Genomic DNA, 23,645 nt, shown 5'->3' on the forward strand with positions numbered 1-23,645 from the left:
TGTTACAAAGGTGATACATTTATGTGATTCTATTAAAGAATCATCTTAACCATTCATGATTATTGGATTATGATTCCAATATGCTAAACACTAATTGCAGCCTTGTACAATTATTCACATGTGATCCAATTATTTTCAAGGATGGTCAAAAAAGTATGTGCACTGGCATTGCCACAATTTTTTTTTTACAACAACATTGCCACAATTGTTAGTTCCGACCATAGGGTGTATGCTGTCATGAGTGAAGTGAGACCAAATTATTCAAAACATGTATTATTGACAACTCTATCGGTTCACTTTTGGACCACGTATTGTTTTTTATCCAATTGGTTCTCTTTCAAGTTCAACCAAAGGGTCATAACGTTAAGCTTCAACAGACTCATGGATTAAGTGGAGAACTCAACAGTTTAAGTATTTATCCAAAAAAATACATTCCAGAACCAAATCTTATGGTATTCATCCTTCGCCTTATATCGTTGTCAGTGTGGAGCATGCCTTAAAAATAAACCACGCTTACATTCTTCTAATTAATTTGTCTCTCGGCCAAAGCCAATCTATTGAATTTTAGAGCCATACAAGCATTTCATTACTACTCCCTCCATTGCACAACAGAAATCCAAAGCCGTTATCCTTGCATAGAACACCACACCAAGTCTAATAAAAAATGGATGATATTACCACTCCCTCCATTCCAGTGATCTTTCAATCTCTTCCAGTAATATCAGCAGAATGGTCAATTCTGTTGTGAGAATGTCCACCTTCCATGGCAAGGTGCAGGTTCCTATCTTCACCATGGTCGAATGAGGCACCCATGGAAATTATGACACGCTCTGAACCTTCTGTGCAAAGTAACTGAAAGACAGCACAAAGATTATTTATTAGCTAACAAATGTGAATTAACAATTGTACAAACGCAGGGAAGAATTTGTTCACAAGCAATGATTTGCTGTAAAATACATCGATACAACATTGAGGCGATTGAAAAACTACTATATGAATGGTGGATGCTAAAGCTTACCCTGACGTTCTCTTCATCGCATAGATAAGCCCCTGTAACAATATTTTTAGTCCTTCATAGATATAGGTCTGTCTGTGGCCATCTAGGTGCATTAATGATCATATATGTGAATTTGAAACCAGGGATCACCTTTGGAATCACAATAATAATTTGTCGATGTTAAAAAAGGCTCGAGCTATTTGAAACGAGATTGCTTCAGACAAATGGCTAATTAAAACACAACAACAAAAGATCACCGAGAGAAGTTACTGCTCACTGTAAGTCAAATTCACTTGTGGGAAAAGGACAGATGGCATCCAACATGGAGCCACACATTTACTAAAATATAAAAAAATGAGAGGTTTTCAAGGATAACTTTGATGCCTAGCTATGCTATAAAACCTGGCTCAAGATGATTAGAATTACTCACTGGATGGAAGAAAATGGTAGCATTATCACTGTAGCATTCTGCTCAAGAATAAATACATTTCAAGAAGGGAGCAACAGTAGGCTGTAATTCTCTTTAAAAGAAACTCAATTCAATTTTACAACACAAATAAAATGATACCTAGATAATTATTTTTCTACCTTCAGATCTTTTCACTCTAAGGAACATAATGGGCCTTCTAATTGCCATATTTGGTATGCAATAAACTAATACTTCTCAGTAAGAGAGGGCAAGAAGTCAGCAAATGATGCTCTGCCAGTTCCACAGTTTTAAAATTTTCTCATCCTTGAATAACAAGCATTATAATTCGTATTTATCATAGATATGTACTCCTAGTTTTCATGGAACAAAAGAAAACAAAACTGATAAGCATAGAACAGCCTTGGCAATGACTATTGACTACCCTACTTCCTATACTCAGGCAGCAATAATCAAGAGTCCATTTTTATCAAACTAACTACAGTAGTGGTTGAATCTTCAATTTTGGTACAATCAAGATGAAATAAACATTAAGATTTGAAAAAAAAAATACTTTAGATTTGAATAGAATTGGCACACTGACCAGAATCAGTATTTTAAACTGTTTATGCCGTAATTTAATGCAATTTGCAATAAGCATTAGCGTGGTACAGATAGACAAAATTTATGGTGCTTAAAATACTGTGAACCAGATTGGACCTTATGATGTTTAGAAAATGAAAGTGGGCCACAAGAGCCATTGCAGATTTCGTTCAGAGAGAGCACAATGAAATTACCTGAGTTTCTGCAACCAGACTATCAGCCCTTGCCCAAACTACAACTCAACACAGATTGAACAGGAAACAAACAAGAGCACGAGCTATGCCTATGCTGTGCAGTTCTGTGCTTTTCGTGTTTGTGAAAGCCAAATCATCGTATATTAATCAGTTACCTCTTCCAATAGGCGTGCTTTCTTGCATCCCTTTCCTACTCCAGAAAACCGAACCCTGCAAAAAGTAACCGTGAAATCTGATTCTGCTCATACCTGATGATCGCAAGAATACAATGCCCTTCGGATTCTATTTTTTTAGATAATCAGCCTGTTCGCTTGTTGATTTCAGCCAGGACTTATCAGCCATGGTACAGTATTTTCCTCTCACAACAAACCAGCACCAGCCGGGCTTATCAGCCCAGAAACCAACCAGCGAACAGGCTGAATGAATGTCCTTCCACATAAGCTCTTGGGTACTGTAGTTGTGCCTTGAGACATTATTTTTCTATAAGCTAATAGGGAAAGGGGGGGGGGGGGGGGGGGGGGGGTTCACTTATGCTTCTTCAACATAGGTGTATTTCCGCTCAAAATAAGTGGGAATGGGGAAGCTCCCTGGTTCAAAAAAAAAGTAGAAATAGACTGTCCCAGCTTCAGGAACCAATGATGCTCAGCCGCTCACTGAAACTAGATTTTACCAAGTAGAAATAGACTGTCCTAACAGAATAGTGGAAAAAGTTTATGCATCCAGTGCACTGAAACTGAAACTAACCATAGATGATCTAGATATGATAACCAATTTAATTCACTGGACAGGTGTCGTCGACTGACACATTTCAGTTACAAAAACATGCTAGAGAGTCAATTCTATCAGAATACTATAACAGCATATTCAACACATGAGCTGGACCAAAAGAAACTCCCATCGAAGGATACATACAAGTCCATTTGCTGGGCTAAGAGCTTAAGAGGCTAAGACTACTCCCGGTGGCACAAGAAATTCGGCACTGCGATTTGATTCAAAGACCAGCTACCTGATCCATGAGGCACTACAGATCGCAGCAACATTAAGTGAATCCTTTCAGTCCAGCATGTAGCCCCAATCCAAGCAGCCGGCCGATCCAAATCTATGAGGCCAGTGCCCATAATTCACCATGACCATTTCAATCTAACCTGGGGCGGCAGCAGTAAAGGACAATCGAAGTTAGCAAGCATAATACGCATACACATATAGTTAGATCAGATCCGAATACAAATAGCTTAAGTCATGTTCGGTTGCTAGGTTTGGCACAGCATATAAAGGGAAGAGAAGGGATGGACATACCTGTTGGGTGCTCATCGCCGGCGAATGGCCCGACGAAGGCCTGGCATGCGGCGGCGACGCGGTCGCCCAGTCATCGCCACGAGAGAGACAAAAGAGCACGTATTCGCCAATGACTCGAGGTGGGCGAGCGAGCGGGCGAGGGCGATGGCTGGCGGCGGTGCGAGGACGACGGCGAGGGCTCATGAGGCCGAGGGCGCCAGGCGGCAGACGAATTGTGAGGGAGCGAGGCGAATGGCGAGGACTGCGGGGGAGAGGATTGATCTTTCCTTTTGTGCTGGAGCGAGGAACGGGGAAGACGGATCAATTGATCGGAGCCGGGATCTTTGCACGGAGGAGCGAGGGAGCACCGGGATCTTGTCACGGTGAAGCGAGGGGACCGGGGGCACCGCGCGCGTGGGAGCGCCAGGTCGCGCAGGGAGGCAAAGGCGAAACCGTGAAAGCCAGGTGAAGTTGCGCGAGGGGAGGCGAGGTGAAAGCCAGGTGAACGGTTCACTCCGGTAATTTTTAGTTGTATAGATAGAGAAAAAACGTTGGGTAGATAAGCCCTACCAAAAATCACTCAACAGCCAAGGCATTGACAGACTTAGGCCTTGTTTACTTTATCCACAAAAAATTTACGCCCTATCCCATCAAATATTTAAAGATATGCATGGAGTATGAAATATAGGCTAAAAAAATAAATAATTACACAGATTACGACTACTTTACAAGACAAATCTTTTAAACCTAATTAGTTCATAATTTCATAACGCGGTGCTACAGTAATAATGTGCTAACGATGAATTAATTAAACTTAATAAATTCGTCTCGAAGTTTACTGACGGATTCTGTAATTTATTTTTTTATTAGTATCAAACACCACATACAGATAACACCCGATGTGACACCCCAAAACTTTACCCCTAAATTTAAACCATGCCTTATATCAGTCCCTACTCAAACAGTGGATAAAAATACGCTCACGTTAAACAGGATCAAATGTTGTCTTACTTGCATTTAACAAGAATGAATGGTAGAATACACGTACATGACGAAGCCTCAAATCAGCAGATTGCTAAACTGAAATGACACGAGAAACATCGACCACAAATAGGCGGCCGATGAATGAATGTTTTGAAACCTCAACCTACAGTATAGTACAACAAGCACTCGAGCTGAGTGCACCCTCCCTACATTCATCTCCCATCATAAGAATCAGCACGATGCACTGATTATTTATGGGTAAACATGCTATTGGATGGGCCCGAATCGGACCCAAACAGAGATGCTCCTGCAGTTGGCCGTTGCCCTGCTCAGCTCAGCTCTGTATCCTTTTACTGCTCAACCACCTCCCCTGCAGGAATGCCAACAGAAGAGGCCCTCGCCTGTACCGCATTTTGCCCCAGAGCGGTGAAACTCGAAGGCAGCTGGTACAGAGGGTGACTCCCTTCAGATTCACCCAGGTAGGCTTGCCCCAGACAGTAGCCCAGTGCCCGGGCAACAGGGACGGCTACTGCGTTCCCGACTTGAATATACCTATCGCCATCAGAGAAAGTACACATGTTCAGAGGCAAGGATTACAATGCAGCATGATCCTGCTTCTGATTTCAAGAGCTGTAACTGACTGATCAATGGCTTACTGCTGACAACTTTCAAGAGTGACTAGATTAGGTACAGGCAAACTAAGAACTTACTTCTCCTTGATCGGGCCAAACAATCTGTAGTAATCAGGGAAGCCCTGTAACCTTGCGTTCTCCCGGATAGTCAGGACTCTTGATTGAGTCGGATGCAATATAGCCTGTGGACAACATGTTCAATCAGGATCATATGCAGACAAAACTAGCATTAAATACAGTTGCAGGGATTAGCATCAAGGGGTAGTTTGTACTGAAGCTGACCTGGTTGTGAGGCTCTGCTCTGGTTACAACTGTAGGAACTGTCTCGTCCCACCACAGGCGCCCAAATGGCCTACAACATCATATGTAAGGACAAGTAACCAATAACCTACTTTTTTCAAAAAAAAGGGACCATTTTGCAACTTACTTGAGTGATTTGCCCTTGATGAATGACATTGCATAGTCAGGAACCTAGATAACAAAGATTTGTGCAAAATCTTATCATGTCTTAACTATGAATCTTACAGTAGTTGCAGCATCTCATCAGTTATGAGTCTGAATATGTAACATAAATGTTGCACAACAGCACAAAATAACACATACAAGTGGTTTTCCAGATGAAAGTTTCACACGCTCGATTTCTGGATCCCACTCAACAATATTGTTTGCTCCAACCTTGACACCCTTTAGGTCACGAAAGTTGGCTCCCTACCATAGGAAAGAGTGATGATTGTTTCAGAAGGAGAAACAACAAAGGAAGGCACAACTGCTATCAAGCCACCAACCTTCTTGACAGGAATTTGCTGAACCCGCTCATAATCATCGTTGTTAAGCCGTAAGGGCTGGTGATCCAAGAGCTTGCCTTCATCTGGACCAGCCTCCTCACCAAAGGACCAATCCAACATGTCTGAAAGAATAAAACAGAGCGAACTTGCTGCAGTAGTAGCAAAGGACCAAGAAAAAAAGGTGGTTCTTCTAAAATTCATGGAGAAGCTCAACCAGTAAAGTTCACTGGGCCTTTTACCTTTACGACCAAGTCGAATGTAGCGCTGGAATTCTGTCTTGGGGGAACCACCATACTCCATTACATCGTTAGGTTGATGGTTTTCAACCTGCACAGAAGAGTAAGATTGCATGCAAATTGAGAAATGTATGAACTTGACAAAACACTTGCCTTTGGTAAATCTGAAATTGCATCACCAAGAAGCAATGCTTTCTTCAGGGATGTTTTTTTTGTCTCATCATATGCAACCATACATTGCTGCAAACAAATTCAGTTGTTCAATAAATTTTACACAATGCAAAGGATTTCAAAGTAGTGAGTGCACTTACCGAAAAGGCATTAGGGGCTCCTCCACGTACTACAACGTCATATGTAGGCAGAGGATACTTAGGGAGCACCTACATTGTCAAATACACCTGATTAGCCAGCAGTCAACAATGCAACATAAATCTAGCAAAGCATATAAAACAGCAAGGTACAAAACAGACCATCGAAGAAAGAGCACCCCAGAGGAACACACGCATCCTGAACTGTGGCAGACCATAGCAGCCTGCTACCATCATTCCAAGACGTGCTTGGTACTTCATAGCAACTAGGCAGCTCAAAGCATATTTTCCTAGGTAGCCATCAGCAAATTTCAGTATGTCCACAACATTTTCCATGAGAACATACTTGGGCTTCAAGTACGCCACAATATCCATGAAAGTCACCATTTGCTTGTTTTTCTCATCTTTAAGTGGCTCATCACGGTTTCTGAACCGATTAAACCCACTGATACCTTGACATGGTGGGCCTCCACAAATGACACCAACATCACCCTTTTGAAAGAATAGATTAGTTAGATATCACCCAAAAAAATGGGGAGCTAAACAAACAGGGAGAAAAACCACACCCAACTAAATACTCACAGGCAGCGGGAGAATTTTTCTTTTGTGCCCTTCTTGTACAAATTCTCTAATTTTCAGTGGGCAGTCACTGGTTTGTGAAACAAGGATTAGAATGCAAATAGATGTACAAGGCAACAAGCAGATGACATACCAAATACTAACCTCAGGTTATCAATCGGTTCCCATGTATCCTCTTCAGGACCATATCCTTCCCACTGGACCTGCAGAAATCTCGCATTACAACAAAATACACAGAAATATCCATTGCTTGAAAAGCTTAGTTTTTTTCTATATTGCCATAGTAATTGAACTTCTTTTCTTGGAATCAAGTACAGATGAACAGATAACACTTAAGTACCTTAAAATAGATGTCGTTTTTCCTTCCACTGCCACCATAGCATATCCCAATAAGCTTCTCTACAACAAATTCGTCCTTGTCAAGAGGGCTGCCTTCATCCTCTTGATCCTCTGAACCTGCTAAATTCGAATCCACGTCTTGATGGACATATTTCTCACATAGGACTGCCCATTCCTTAAGGAGAGCAAGAAACTCATCGGCTTTCTCATTTCGCACCTACATTCAAAGATCCAAAGGAACTTTGTGAGAGCAGCTGGACAGAACAGATGGAATCCAAGATGCAGTTTACTATTCATACCTCAGTCTGTGGATGATTGTACTTTAAACTTTGGCACGCAAAACTGTTAAAGTCAACAGCCCATCGCTGCAATCATAGCCAGAACAGTAGAATTAGTGCTGAGATCATGAACATATTCTATCCAACAGATAACTAGGTAGAAGATTACAGTTTCAAGTTTCAAGCCAGAAAGAGCTGCACCCAAGCAAAGACCAGTGGACATGCCCCCACAGCCAGAATACAGATCAAGAAGGGTTGCTGTCCTCTCTGGCATACTAGATGACGTCTCCAAATCCACATCATCATCAGAAATACCCGAAGCGGTTTCACTGCCTGACTGCCCATTTTCTAGTAGAAAAACAAGTGTCAGAGTTTGTAAAAAAACATACACATTTAACAAATGTCAAAGTTAGTCACTGTAGACTGTTCAAACCAGTTTTAATTATTGAGCTACATACACCAACCATTGCACTCACAAGCCTAAGCTGATAAGGAAATGTGTTCAATTCAGTTATATTTAACAGCTATCACATGGAAGATCCCCCTCACGTGAAATAGAAGGAGATAACAAATCATTGTATAAACATTTATGTCAAAATGATCAGGGTCAAAACTTTAAACATATTTGGCAAGCCAAAATCCCTCTGAAAATTAAAATCTTTATGTGGCTTCTTCAAAATGCTATCCTTACGAAGGACAACCTCACAAGAAGAAATTGGAAAGGAAGTGAAATATATGCCTTTTATACAGAAAAGGAATCAGTGGAACATCTCTTTTTTGGATGGATGGCGGCGAAATACATTTGGAATCTGATTGATGTACCCTTGGAGTCAGTTGCAGACCTTGTAATATTGATCAGTTTTGGGTTTGCCTCAAGCTTTGTTTACCGAATGGTATACCGGTATATGTAGTGGGGCTGGCAGCTCTTTGTCAAGCAATATGGTGCACAAGACATGTTGTTTGTTTTGAGGACAAAAGAACCAAATCTCCCTCTAAGATTATCTATATGATGTGCTCCTTTCTTGATTATTGGGCAGGCTTGCAAAAGCCAGACATGGAAAGGCAAATGAAGCAAGGAGCGGAGAGTTGAAGGCAACAGCGCTCTACTTCCAGAAGAAAGTCACGAAGGAAGGCAACCAAGATGACCGGCAACTCATCATTCACAGCGTTGGGTGATCATCTTCTGCACAAGATCAGGCCATGATTCGCGCTGACTATATCGCATGCTTGGAAGTCTTTCCGGCCGCACACAAATTAGGCATCATGAGCCATGTTGGAGCTCATTTCAATCCATTCCGACATAGTGTTAATTTTGGCACAAGATCAGGCCGTGGCCCCACCACTTTTGCGCCAAAGGTGGACAGCTCATTCATACTTCAATACTCTCCCTCCCTTGCAGGCTCAGTCATACCTCAAATACTATGGAAATATAGGTCAACTACATTTATTTTATTTAATTGCACTTGCCAGATTCAATCAAACTCAAGACTTCTCACCTCTAGCACTGATTCCATATTGAGTGTTGAGTTGCATGCACCAACCAGTTCAAACCAAAAGCTTGAGCTGATAGGCAAAAGTGGGCAATTCTACTTATACTTCAACACTGCATGCACTAAAAGTTAACCCAATAAACCTAGGCTGATGGAGTAAAGGCATGTTTGTTTGAGCTTTTACTTTTAAAAATTGTTTTTGTAGATTAGCTTTTGAATGAATAAATATCTAATACACACAATACCCCTCAAAACAATATCTCACATAGGGATGATAATGGATACCCAAAACCCAAGTGCCCAACGAGTTTTACCCAATAAAGAGGCGGGTACGGAAAGATTTCTTCAAACAAAGGTATGTTAATGGGTCGTCTCGGCCATATATGTGATCTCATTAAGTCATGCCAAAGATAGCCAAAACACACTCACGGCCCAACCTAACTATGAAATATACATGTATCCAATAGATCTATAACTATTACACTATATTGGTGAAGTTTTGTTGCTATGTTATCATTATCAGTTTCTGTTTACAAAAACTTGACGCTATATATGATTTAAATGATATGATATATTTAGGATTTTTTGTTTGTAACAGGTATATATTTGGGTACATGTTGCGCAAGTATGGCAAATAGAATTTTATCTAGTGGGTGTGAGTATGGAATGGCACTACCGTACAGGTATATACATTATCGCTAATCTCACAAAAGACAGGGAAAGCACCTCTAGGCCTGCTTTTGGCTTCTTCATAAGCTCATTTTAAAAGTTGGATGACTGGTAGCCAAAATCAAAAGTTGAGACAGATATGCCTAAGGTGGACAGTTCAGTTATCCTTCAATATTACTGGAAGATGATTGTGTCCTCTCCTAAAAAGAATGCAATTCTCACTTCCCAAGGAGTCAAACAACTTCAAATTTAACTAACTTTGTACAAAAAACACTAATATTGATGATGTCAAATAGAAGGGCGGGCCTGGTGCAAGCGGTAGAGTCTTACCGCCTGTGACCAGAAGGTCCCGGGTTCGAGTCGCGGTCTCCTCGCATTGCACAGGCGAGGGTAAGGTTGCCACTGACACCCTTCCCTAGACCCCGCACAGAGCAGGAGCTCTCTGCACTGGGTACGCCCTATTGATGATGTCAAATAAGTACACTGCATTGATTTTGAAATATATTTTCATATTAAACCTAATTTGGGACGTAAATGTTGATTTTTTTCCTATAAACTCGATCAAACTTAGAAAAGTTTGACTTATCCAGAACCTAGAATTGCATTCCTTTTGGGACAGAGGGGATATATAGCATACAAATATTGTAACAGGCATTAGAGGAAAAAAGCTATTTGGTAAGTAGTAACGTCGCACTAATTTAGCAAAGCAAGTAAATTGCATTCAGCTAGTCAACCAAAAAAGGATGATGTGGAAGCAATTACCTGATGAGATATTAGCAAATGTAGAATATGCAACAGAGTACGACATGTCATAGTATAGATCACAATGCTCTATCAGCTGAGCCTTGGCTTTTGGATCCATCTAAGGCAAAAAAAAACAATTGTAGTGAGAAACTTTATGTGCATAGCAAAATCACAAAGCTCTCAGCAGGGAACTTACATTTGGATCAACATGGACTATCTTGACCTTGGAGATGATGCAATCAAGCACATTGTCGTTCTTTTCCTCAGAAAGAAAAACGCGTCTAGGGTCATGCTTGTGGCCATCAACATTAATGGACACCAAAGAATTGATAACCTGCACTGATATGTTATTGTTTTAAAGTTCTATGCTACCTCTTGACATTAATAGAAATGACACAAAGCTCAATACGCACCGTGTCCTCTGCACGGAAGAACCAACGGCAAGTAAAATAGTGACACCGATCAGTCCCCTCAAAAAATTCAGTAATGCGGCCAATGTAATCTGCCTCGTTTTCTCCAGCCTAAGATAGGCAAAAAAGAATCATAAAAAATTCAGTATCTATTATTAAAGAACATAAAAAAAGATGTGATGTGAAAGCAAAATCATCCAGTGGTATTGTACACAACCAATAGTTTGAGCATTCTTGTTCATTGCATCATCAATGTTTATGTTCAGTTGAATTACTAAGAACTTTCATGAAACTAAAATTTAAGAGACAAACAACACTTCCCTCTCATAAACAGGCAAATAAGACAAGAAAATTTTCAAATAATCTCAGAGATCATAACAGGATGTAAGCAATCACTAGTACATGCAAAATAGATGCAGGGTTAAGCAGCATTTTTGTTATTAAAAATAACATCCTCTTAACATTAGGCATTGAAATTGTTGAACAGTGCATTTTCGACAGAATCAAAAGGATCCCGATTTTGGGAGCAGGCTATACACCAAACACAGCATTGTGTAGAGACAGACATTTAGAGCACCCCTTTATGTTATACTCCCTCTAGTCACAGATACTTCACACATTTGAGTATTTGACCTTGCAATCTTACATGCATATCTTTGACCACTAATTTCTTTTAGAATATAATCTTATAACCCTTCCAATATAAGAGATTTGCAAGTATATTGAATACAAATCAACACATGGAACTTACACGTTTTCAAACTAAATAATGTAATACCTATTGATGGTTGTAGTTTTTAAGGTTCGACCAAATCTTGTTCTACTCATGACCATTGGAAGCAACCATAAACCACTTGTCAAACACGCATAACTAGGAATTGGTTTTAAAGTTCAATGCTTCCTTCCATGGCAATTATATGATCAGTCACAATTATACCATCACAGAGCACAACTAAGGCTAGATGAAAAAAAGAACGGAACTATAAACTAATAAGCGGCCAAAACTCGTCATCATTGCCGAGCTTGCTGCACAAAGCACCCAAGCAGCTCCGACTTCCAAACAGAGGTCATAAGCAAGCTCCTGATCGATGACAAATATGCTACCAGACAGTAATTTGTACATACAGACATCCAGACTTCCAGCGTACCACGATGTACTGCTGACAACTCATCATTGGAAATGGACAACAAAAATCAAACAAGTCTTGCTTCCTTAACAAATACATGAGCAGAGCATAAATGAGAGCAGCAACAGCATCATGGCAAATAAAGAAGGCAATGAAAGCGATGAACAAGGACCTTGACATAGACGTCATCCCCGAGGCAGTAGACGACGTTGTCCACTTTAGCGCTCCGGTAGTGGCACCTGGCCTTGAGCTCTTCGTCCTCCTCCGGTCTGCACACGCCATGAATCAATAAACAGGGGATTGCTCAGCTCACAAGTCACAACAGGGAGCAAACATCTGGGATCGAATCAAAAGCAAAGCAGAGTAGGGAGGGAAAAATACTTCTTTGCGGCAGTGCTGCGCTCGTAGCGCTTAGGCCAGTTGCTGCGCGCCTCGGCCGCAGGGACGGCGTTGCCGACGAACTCCGGCTCGTGGTCGCCGCCAGCGGCGGCGCTCCTTCTCCCCACCCTCTTCTTCCCGGGCGACCCGGCAGCGACAGCGGCCACCTCCTCCTGCATGGCCTGCTCATCGGCCTCCGCCTCCGCCTCCGCCTCCTCCTCGCCCATGGCCAACTCCTCCTCGTCGGGCTCCTCGGCGCACACATCGTCCTCCACGAGCTCCTTACTCTCGGACTCCCCCTTCTTCTTCCTACCCGCCTTGGCCGCTTTGGCCTGCTTGGGCATCGGCTTGGGCTTCTTGCCGGAAGACGCCGCCTTTCGGCTGCGCTTGGCGGAGGACGCCGCCACAACCTCCTCCTCCTCCTCCTCCTCCTGGCTCTGGTGGATCTCCTTGGCCTTGGCGGCGCGCTTCCGGCCGGAGACGCGCGTGGGCGCGGCGGGCGACGGGGAGCTCGGCGCCATGGCAGGGGCTGCTGCTGATGCTCTCTAGGGTCGGGAGACGAGGGGATTTGGCAGGAGAGTGAGAGCTCTGGAGTCTGGAACTCTGGGGGTGTAGAAATCGAATCGAAGGGGATCGGTCAAATGCGAAAACAGGGCAGAGCGGACGCAGCTGTCGGGCGGTGGGAAAACGAAACCCAAAAGATCGAGGGAGCGGGAGCGGGAGCGGGAGCGTCCAATTTTTGACGGCTTGGGGCCCGTCTGCAGCGAGAGGGTATGGATTCGAATTTTCGCTCGTCACCCGCGACAGCGAGGGTGTGGCAGCCGGACTGCGCGGCTAGGCTTTCGGCTGCTGGCCCCTCCACCGGTCGGACGCGAAGATTGGCGTCCGTGGCGGCCCTCCCCGCCTGCGTGCGCGGGCGCGCGCCTGGGACGTGGCGACCGCCAACACAAGCCTCGCCGGCACGTGCGCGCACGCCTCCAGGCGCCGCAGCGCCTCGCCGTGGCCGCCCCCGCTCCCGCCGCCGATCCCACCGCGCCCCGCCACCTCCCGCTACAGCGCGGCGGCCATGGCGACGCGCGTGGAGGCGAGGTCGTGGGCGCAGGCCAGGAGCACCCGCGCGGCGCGCCGGCGTGCCTCCGACCCCAACGCGAGGCCCACCCCTCGAGCACCGCCTCGGCGCGCGCGCCCGGGCTCGGGCTCGGGCTCCCGCTCCCGGCTGGCGCGCGGGCCCCGCGCCTCCGCCGCGGACGCCGCCGAGTCGGTCGTGGGCACGCAGGAGGTCGCCGCGGACTCGTACCCGTCCTCGTCCGGCGCCGGCGCCGGCGATCCCGCGACCGCGAGGAGGAGGCGCGTGCGGCCACTGCGGCGGTGCCGCGACGCAAGGGAGTTGGCGCCGTGCACCTTGACGTCGCAGGCGGCGCAGATTGACTGTACAGTAACTACCCTGATTGACTGGAATTCCTCTTTTGACTGTATAAGCGCGTGTTCAGTTCCAATCCAAAATCCCAAAAAGTACTACAGTACCTATCACATCGAATGTTTACGGTCCGTGTATGGAGCATTGAATGTAGACGAAAAAAAATTAATTGCACAGTTTGATGGGAAATTGCGAGACGAACGTTTTGAGCCTAATTAGTTCATGTTTGAACACTAATTGTCAAATAAAACGAAAATGCTACGGTGGTCCAAAATTCCAACTTCTTGTAACTAAACACGCTCTAATTTCTCATTTATGAATGAAATTTTCTACGTAGAGTGATAGACACGTGCGAAGGGCGGGCCTAGTGCAAACGGTATAGTTTTACCGCATGTGACTGGAAGGTCCCGAGTTTAAGTCGCTGTCTCCTCGCATTGCACAGGCGAGGATAAGACTTGTCACTGGCACCCTTCCCCAGACCCCACATAGAGCGGGAGTTTTAAGAGTGATAGACATGTGCGATGCATGTCTCCTAGCAGGTACTAAAAAGAAGTGAAATCATCACACAAGAGTAATCGCCTGTGAATAAAAAGAGTAATGGTTCCCTTCCACAGTGCCGTGTCATTTTGAAATTAGATTTTGTGCAAAATATAATTTTACACAAATATTATCTCTACCCAAGATCATATCTATCTATATTATTATTATACACCTAAAAAATAGAGCTTGTCTACTGAACAAACGGTTGTTCTGTTGTCTTTCAGTAACTGGTTGTTTCAAAGGGAAAAAACAACCAAAAAACAAACAAGAGAAAAAACGGTTGTTTTGTTGCCCACCAGTAACCGGTTATTTCAAAGGCAAAAAAACAACCAGATTTCAGGATTCCTGCCAACCGGTTGTTTCAAAGGCAAAAAAAACAACAAAAAATGAACAAGCAGACATACAAATGTAAGAAAAACAAAAAAAAAGGATGAACAAGGAAGAAATACTTTACAACTATTTGAAATTGAATATAATGTACACCACAACTGACAAAAGTGAAAGAAAATCTGCCAATGAAATAACACGGCACAGTTTAGTGTAAAATACAACAAAAAGGAAATTTTAAATACACTAAAAAAAAGGTAAATAGTTTCAACTGACTCCATCTTAGTCATTGACAGCATGGCCAAAAACAAAAACAAATATAAAAAACATATAGAACTAATATTTATTACAAACAACAAAAACTAAATTACCATACAAAAAAATAGTTCCAGATATAAAACTTGTTCAATTATTACAAACATAACTATACAATTCAACAAAAAAAACCACAGACATAACTTCAAAACATTTCTTCACAATATGAAGAAGCCATACTACTCAAGAAAAGTTAAAAGGAAAAATCTGATGGCATCCAACACTCTGGTACAAGTCTTCTTCTACTGGACAAACACTGATACTCAGAACGTGATAAAACGACATCCTTTCGCCTGCCACCTCAAATGATCTCCCAGCCATCAGATTTGCATCCTCTTCTCCAGTCACCTTGACATACACAGTGGCATTATTCGAATCATAGGCAAACTTAGACAGAAAGAAACTGACCACCGCGATTCTGCTTCACCACACGTGCAACTAATTTTAACATATTATCACTGGTCAACCCTTTAGCAACAATAAGCTGAGATTGCTCTCCAACAACTAAATCAAGATTATCCAAAACAAACAAAGACACTACTTCATCTTCTAAAGTAAATGGTACTGCAGCTTCAGGAGTAATTGAATTGTTTTGAGAAACAACCTAGGAAAAATTAAGAAATAACAGCATAAAGTCAAAAAAAAATGATTAAAAAACACATATACAAACTCTTTGAAAATTAAGAGACAAAAATAAGAAAAAAAGTTACCTTGATCCTTATTGGAAATTTGGAATATCCATAAAAGCTCTGGAAGAGCCAGTCCTTCGCACAACAATATCACCAACTGATATCCTCCACTTGCGAAGTTGAAAAGGAAGACGATCCAAATGAGCTAGAACAAAAACAACACCATCATGATCATCCACACAGAATTTGCTCTCATTCACCATCGTTAGCATCGTTATCGGCTTGCGCTCAATATATTTTAAATCTAGAAAAAATAGCTGGCAAGCTGAGTGCGGTCAAAAACCAAAAGACCAACAATAAATGCCACAACCACCAAAAGCAGTTACTCCACACAAAAAAAGCCCATGTAACAATCGAAAAAAAAATCCAATAAAAAAATCGTTTCAAAGGGCCAAAACACAAAAGCCGAAAAAAGACACTTAACAAAAGGCCCAACGAAAAAAAGCCCAAAATGAGCCACTGCGTTTGGGGGGAAAAAGCCCAAAAAAAAGGACTTCAAACAAAAAAGAAGAAGAAGGGCCTAAACAAAAAAAAACAAACTTACACACCAAGAAAAGAAAAGAGAAAAAGGGATCTGAGAGAATAAAATGAAGGGCATAAAATTAAAAACAAGACACAATAACCTGCCCGTGAACAACAAAACACTACATCAGAATCGAGAGGACGACTCAAAAAAAAACACGCACCAGATCTGAGTAGACGATCCAGGGGAAAAGGGAGAACAAATGGAACCTCCAGATCCATCCTGGTGCCTTCATCTGGACAAGGATGGACATAAAAAACAGGTAAGCATCACACATTCGATCAAAACTAGAAGACATAATGAATCTGCATATAAGTTAAATACAAATTTACAGCAAGCTCTCCTCAAAATTCTTAATAAGCAGTCATAATTTTACAAAAAAAAAGGAAGACAAACATGTAGATTCAGATAATCTTACTGCATACTGCAAAAATTTTATATTTAAAATCTCAAGTCAAGCTACAAATGTCAAAAGACAGATTCAAAAAAAATCAATGTTTAAGTTTCTATACTGCCTAACAACTTATTAATACATGTTTCCATGCAGAATAAAGTGGGCATTGCAGAGAAGGACAAGTATACAGAAACATCAATGCAAGAAAACCAGATGTAGATAACTTCAAACATAGAAAAAAATATCAATAATTTCTATTGACACTTAAATAATAAATGAAAATTCATATATGCATGAAAAAAAGGTACAATATTGCTACCTGGCAACAGATCCATTTTCAGCAACAACTCCGAGAGATCCAGTAACCCAATGGCAGAGCCACTTCGGAATGATGTACAACTTGCAGGTATGAAAATAAAAAAAAATACATAAGGAACCAGCAGAATTTGTAATTTGATCAACTATTGTATACAGATAGATGAAATGACTTCAACACAAAGCACAAAGACAAAGGGAGCTACTTCAATTTCTGAGACAGGTTCAAACAATCAATCAGCAGGAATGGGTGAATGCAGTACATACCTTTCCCAAAGACATAGCAGGAGCAAGGTAACATTAAAAAAACTTCTCCCTAGGGGCAAAAAAATGATTTACTATATTAAAATAAACATAGCCAATAACAGCTCTAAATCTGATAAAAAAATTACACAGGAGAGCTTGACGGTACTCGGTAATTGACAACTTACATGTACTATGCAAAAAAAATTGAATTCATTATATTGTTACTGTAATAACATTACCACATGTATTCAGTTTTCTCAGAAAATGCAAAGGACATATACAAGTGTGCTGCTGGGTCCACCGATTTTTCAGGTAACAAAAAAAAAACTCAAACACAAATTACTCTTTCCTATTTAACAAAATTTTTTATCTTATTAATAAAAAAACACAGGAAAATCTACAAACACAGATACAAATGTCAGACTACTACACGGGAGATGAATATGTCATATCTAGCAGCCCGACTGAAAAACAGGTACGACTAAAAAAAAGACTAAGTATATGTCCCTTGTTTCTTTCTTCTGTAATTATTCCATCCTCTTTTCAAACTGGGTGGGACTCAGCTCATGCATTCAGATTCCACACCTTCACATTCAGAGTTTCTTTTTTACTTTTAAAAAGTTTTCACATTCAGAGTTTCATCAGGCACATAGTACTACGAGTATGTAAAAACTAGGCAGGGGGGGCACTTCTTCTAGTCTAGTGAAGCCTGGTTTAACAAACAATTAAGCTAGGCCTAGGTTCCTTTATTCTTCAAACAAACAATGCTAGAAGCCTGCATATACTCGTTGATTGAATAAACAACAAATGCAAGCTGAAACTTACATGATTACTAACACATTGTTTTGCAGATGGCTCTACACAACAGCCAGGGACGTAGCCAGCGGTGGGGCTAGGGGGGCTTCAGCACCCCCTACCCATCCTGAGCACGTGGAGTTTTTCTAAGTCTTCCCTTAAAATTTTATGCATACATGTATTAAGTAGGAGGGGCTAAAGTTAAGAGAAGATAAAAAAACCTCTATTCTTTTGTTCAGCCCCTCCTAATTTTTTTTCTGGCTTCGTCACTGATAACAGCAACAAAATTTCTGAAAGGAATACATATTTAGATTACTCAACTTCAGAATTGGAGGTAAGACACTACAAACATGAACCAACAGTACATTTAAAAGTCAAAAACAAAAATGAAACAGTACTTATTAATATTAAAATTTTTAGGATTACCAGCTTGGAGACAGGGTTGAAGAATACTTACCAGAACATGAAGAAGAACAATGGCAAAATGGCATCTTCAAAAACATGGAAATTCAAGAGATACAAGAACCTGAAAGTGTAGTACAAGAAGAATTGACAATTACAACATCAGAAATAACAAAGACAACATCAGAATCAGCCAACAATGAAACTGAAACAGCTACAGCAAAGGACAATGCAGAAGGTGGTGAAAGAAAAGAACTTACTGAGCAAGAAATTGATGAATTTATCAGTAGAGAGCAGATAGCAGCTTCTGAAGGCAACAGCGCGGATATCAGTAGCAAATACACCCCACAGTTAGGAATGGAATTTAAAAGCAAAGATGATGCTCAGCACTTCTTCAACTTCTATGCATACCTTGCTGGATTTGAAACAGCTGTTGCGCATGTCTTCAGAACTCCAAGCAAGAAAAGAAACAATGAGATAACAAAAGTGACAATCAAGTGTAACAAATATGGGAAACAAGAAGAACCAAAGACAGTAGATCAGTAGGAGGTAGTAGTGGACAAAGATATCGGGAAACAAAAGGGTCCAAAAAGGAAGACAAGTGTAGTGGTCAAAACAAACTGTCCATGTGTTATGATTGTCAAAGAAGAGAATGATGTTTGGAGAATTATCAGACTTGATTTAGATCACAACCATGAACTGCAGCCAGGACAGAGAAACCAACAGTTTAGTGGACACAAGTACATGACGGACATGGAGAAAGCACTCATTAGAACATTGAATGATAACAACATTCTAACCAGAAAGATGATATCTATAAATGTCCTATCTCAGAGAGGAGTCATAGCACTTCCAGTAAAGAAGAAAGATGTTAGCAACTTCAGTACAAAAATAAACAGAGAAGTAAGAGGATCAGATATGACAAAGGTCTTGGACAACTTGAGGATAAGGAAGAGTGAAGATCCTAGCTTCGTCTACAAGTTTGAATTAGATGACGATAACAAAGTCAAAAATATATTCTGGAGGGATGGATCGTCACTGAAATATTACGCAGAATATGGAGACTGTGTTAGCTTTGACACAACTTACATGTCAAACAAATATAGGTTGCCATTTGCTTCCTTTGTGGGTATCGCTGGGCATGCACAAACCTGTATCTTTGGATGTGCTTTCCTACATGACGAGACAACAACAACTTTCAAATGGGTGTTTGAAATATTCCTAGAGGCTATGGGAGGCAAACACCCTAAGACTATCATAACAGACCAGGATAAAGCCATGAAATCAGCTATTGAAGAAGCGTTGCCGAACACAAGGCACAAAAATTGCTTGTTTCACATCAAAACCAAGTGCTACTCAAAGAATATCAAAATATTTACAGCAAAAGATGGACTATATGAAGAATTTGAAGACACAGTAAACAACTGTGTCATAGAAGATGAATTTGAGTACTTGTGGGGGAAGATGATTGAGGAAAGAGAGCTACAGAACAACAAGACTTCACAAAGATGTGGGAGACAAGCGAAAGATTCACCGTAGTTTACTACAAACATGATTTCTTCCCTTTCATCCAAACCACATCAAGAAGCAAGGCTACAAACGCAAGATTCAAAGAAAATGTGGGTCAAACATATAGTATTATCAGTTTCTTGGGAGAGTACCAACGCATAATTAACACAACAGACAGAGCAGAAAATCTGGAGGACCACTACAACAACCAAAAAAGACCAAAAGAACTACTATTTGGGTACACCTTTGAGAACCAAGCACAAGAATTATATACTAGGAACATATACAAGAAATTCCAGGTGCAACTTAGTGCTACTTCAACACTGACATACAAGGAAATTGAAGAAGGCAAAGTATTTGAAGTTTGGCAGAGAGGTAACCAGGTACACAAGCTACAGAGGATAAGAATATATAAAGTGCTAACTGACCTCACTGAAGGAAAAGAAGAATTCAGCTGCATCTACACCAAATTCAGCATTCAGCTGCATCTGCGCCAAATTCAGCAAAGACGGCATACTCTGTTCACATGTCCTGAAAGTGATAATAGAAAAGGAAATTAGCATGATACCAGATAAATACATAATAGATAGATGGAGAAAAAGGGATATGAGACTGATCAAACAAAGAATAGAAGAGAGAACAACTGTGACAAATTCATTACTTAGATTCAATGTACTATCAAGGAAATCCACAATACTGAATTCGAAAGCAGCCAAAAATGAAGAAGCAACAGAATACCTTATGGGAGAAATGAACAGGATAGAGTTGCACCTGGACAAGTTGCTGGCACCTCAAAGAACTGATGAAGGTCAGAATGAACAAAACTCACATGCACAAGATGAAACGGTTGGAACATCAAATACAAATATGAATACTTCATAAAATGCTATTGAAGATCTAGATACAACAACACAGAAGGGCAGGCCGCCATTGCCAAAGAGAATGAAGAGTCAAATAGAACAGGTTAAGCAGAAAATGAAACAACAAGGCAGCAAGAAGAAAAAGAAAGCAACATCCGATGAAAATCCAGATAAAAATATCATATACAACAACAAGTTATACTAGTTAGTAAGATATAATAGATTTTCCAAATGAAAACAATAAGAAAAATAGGATAACTACAGCATGGTTAACTTTTTTTTACCTTGCAGGCTCACCAAAAAAACCCATATCCAAGAGGACGAAGACATCAACAAAGATGAACAATAATACAGATGCAAGGAGCTCGAGAGGGTCAAGCAAGGAGTAGAAGAAAGAGAATCAAATTATAAGAAGACAGAAAATTCGGCAACATTATGAGTATATGTAATATTGTAGTAGACTTACAAACTGTAATAGAGGTTCTGCTTCTATCATGTGCAACAAACGCACAAACAATATTGTAAAAGAAGGTAAATCCTTAAGTGCCGACAACATGTAAAAGGCACTACTTACGTAGTTTTTTAGTCCTCTAAATTAAATCTAAATCCATGAATCTAACTTCTTACACTAACAAATCTGATTAACAAAAAACTCAAAAAAGAAACTAATCACAGACACGAGGATCGATGCCCTGCAAAAGAAAAAGGTAAAACAAACATTTAAAACACAAAAAAACAGCAAAAAGAAATGGACAATTAAAACCAACATAGTACCTACTTATATAAGTTCATGACAAGAGATTTGTCAATACAATTCGTTTTGCTGAAGAATATATCTACTGCAAGCTTCACCATTAAGTTGGGGATATCAGATTGGTCAAACAAATGCCTGAGATCGATATTGTTGTCCCAAAACTCCATGAACTTCAAAGCGAATACACCACAATCAACACTGAAAACAATTATAAACACTATATAACATGTAGGCTTTTCAAAAACAAAAAAATAGACCAACTCACCAAAACACTCTAATGGCAGTAGAGGAGTAACCAAACAAAACTTACCTTCGCAAAACAAACAGATAAGCAATACTACATTTAGCTCGGTTCTATGTGCCACTAGCTATTTTGCTAAAAGGAACTGTATTCCAACAACTAAACTGAGCACCTCCACTCTAAGCTCACCTCTAATACTAAAGGTTGCTTGTAACGTACCTAACAAAAAGAAATAACATTAAGCTCTGCTTCTAACTGGCAGTGTGGCACAGACCCATCCTTGCAGCCAAATCAAAATTGTTGTGAAAACAAATTGAGAGAACAATCACATGAGATAAGTTACCACCGATCAAGTCCTTCTAAAACAAATCTTATTCTAAACGCATTTCTAAAACCAATCAACACAAATAGCAAAAAGAGGATGCCACTTGCTATTTCACAGAAAATGAAGCGTATTCTAATAGCTAAAATGAGGACCTCCCAATCTCAGCTCTCTTACTCAAAATCAATACAACAAATGCTGCGCAATGTGTTTTCAATTAAAACATTGGTATAATTGGTTTTTAAGCACACTGAAACAAAGAATTAGTTTAACTAGGCACAGCTGGTACAGAACAAAATCCAAATAACAGATGTCTAAATATCGCAGGGAGAATCTAAAAGCTGTTCAGGCCCATATTTCCACCAAAAAAGGCTTGGTTAGCTAGAGGAACTAGCAGGAATTTGACTTGAACCAAACTAAAGGAACAAAATAGTTCCAAACACTAGGAGTCGAAATGACAAGCAGAAGTGGATCAACTATGATGCTAATAGAGTTTGAGATAAATAAACAAGCCCTCACAAGCATCAGCTCAGATGGAGCAAAAGCAAACTGAATGAGCTGCACACATTACATTTATGCCCTGCACTTACAATGACAAATACAAGCTGTGTGTTGCAGGCCTCAAGCCTCTAGTACTATCACTGATAGTATGATACTGACAAAACAAGGACACGACACCACAACTCACCACACCAGGTGCAGCTGGGCAGGGCCATTCTCTGTTTATTTTCAACTAGTTTCTACAAACACAGACTCACACTCCGGCAAAGGCAAAAATTGGAAATGGATGGATCACAAACAGAGCCGGCAAACTGAATCTGCACAACATGCACACAAGATATGCACACATTTCAACCACAAAAAATTGCACACTCACCTTAAAAAAACATGAACAAATATATACAGCATTTTACATATCTAAGCCAGATGACCACACTAGCAGAAATATAAAAAAACAATAAAACAGAAAAGTTGATGAGTTCACTCATGCCATAACTGATCGTGCAATTTACATCACTTACATATTTTTCTGTTTGGGGACTGGAGGATATACCACAGAAAACACATCAACATCAACTTTACCCTCAGCATGTTGATACCAACATTCCTTAAATGCATTTATCTAAAAAACAATAAAGAAAGGGTCAAAATAACAAATCACAAAAGAAATTAATATAATTCATAACTGAAAATTTGCAAATATATACTTACAAGCTTGGTCCTTTCTTGGATTTGATAGTTGTCATTAGCATCATAATAAGAATCCAAAAACACAAACAGTTGGTTCTTCAAGTCAACGATGAACACAAACCAATGCTTCAATATAACAACTGAAAAACAAAGCTAACAACAAAAAAATTAATAATAGAACCAAACTTCAAAGCAATTGTAAGCGCAAAAATGGCTTCAAAAGAAAGAAAAGATAGAGCTTGTAAGCAGAACTGTAAGCAAGACTAACCTTGTCGGAAAGATGGAGCTTATAAGCAGAATTGGCTCCAAGAAAACAATTCTAAGCTGTCTTGATATCATATGAGCAATTGTAAGTATAAAGACAGCCCTAA

The 23,645-nt window shown here is 40.6% G+C and overlaps 1 protein-coding gene, 1 long non-coding RNA gene and 2 pseudogenes across 2 annotated transcripts; 1 reads left to right on the top strand and 3 right to left on the bottom strand.

The window, feature by feature from the left end:
* Positions 1 to 452: 452 nt before the first annotated feature.
* On the bottom strand, positions 453 to 3,959 carry LOC136474030 (uncharacterized). Its single transcript, XR_010762829.1, has 4 exons — positions 3,497 to 3,959; positions 3,207 to 3,345; positions 1,019 to 2,410; positions 453 to 852 (listed from the first exon to the last, which is right to left on the bottom strand). It is a non-coding gene; the product is annotated as an uncharacterized lncRNA (long non-coding RNA).
* Positions 3,960 to 4,468: 509 nt separating this feature from the next.
* On the bottom strand, positions 4,469 to 13,352 carry LOC136474031 (DNA (cytosine-5)-methyltransferase 3). The gene is made up of 20 exons (XM_066471647.1): positions 12,438 to 13,352; positions 12,229 to 12,325; positions 10,933 to 11,040; positions 10,716 to 10,853; positions 10,538 to 10,637; positions 7,786 to 7,964; positions 7,638 to 7,703; positions 7,340 to 7,555; positions 7,144 to 7,202; positions 7,003 to 7,069; positions 6,583 to 6,912; positions 6,424 to 6,492; positions 6,266 to 6,352; positions 6,116 to 6,203; positions 5,877 to 5,998; positions 5,695 to 5,799; positions 5,519 to 5,562; positions 5,374 to 5,443; positions 5,170 to 5,273; positions 4,469 to 5,011 (listed from the first exon to the last, which is right to left on the bottom strand). Exons 1-20 carry the CDS (start codon positions 12,953 to 12,955, stop codon positions 4,810 to 4,812), a joined length of 2,769 nt encoding a protein of 922 aa, XP_066327744.1. The 5' UTR covers positions 12,956 to 13,352; the 3' UTR covers positions 4,469 to 4,809.
* On the bottom strand, positions 13,269 to 15,925 carry LOC136470191 (uncharacterized; annotated as a pseudogene).
* A 3,980-nt stretch (positions 15,926 to 19,905) lies between these two features.
* On the top strand, positions 19,906 to 22,317 carry LOC136470192 (protein FAR1-RELATED SEQUENCE 5-like; annotated as a pseudogene).
* Positions 22,318 to 23,645: the final 1,328 nt, after the last annotated feature.

The sequence above is a fragment of the Miscanthus floridulus genome, chromosome 8 (genome assembly GCF_019320115.1).
Source record: "Miscanthus floridulus cultivar M001 chromosome 8, ASM1932011v1, whole genome shotgun sequence".
Taxonomy (NCBI): Eukaryota; Viridiplantae; Streptophyta; class Magnoliopsida; order Poales; family Poaceae; genus Miscanthus; species Miscanthus floridulus.

Excerpts from the sequence above, each read along its gene's own strand:
- LOC136474031 (XM_066471647.1), bottom strand. The coding sequence starts at position 12,955 with ATGGCGCCGAGCTCCCCGTCGCCCGCCGCGCCCACGCGCGTCTCCGGC. Across the intron at positions 12,326-12,437 it reads CGCAGCACTGCCGCAAAGAA|ACCGGAGGAGGACGAAGAGC; the intron begins GTATTTTTCCCT and ends TGGCGTGTGCAG. Across the intron at positions 7,556-7,637 it reads ACAATCATCCACAGACTGAG|GTGCGAAATGAGAAAGCCGA; the intron begins GTATGAATAGTA and ends CTTTGAATGTAG.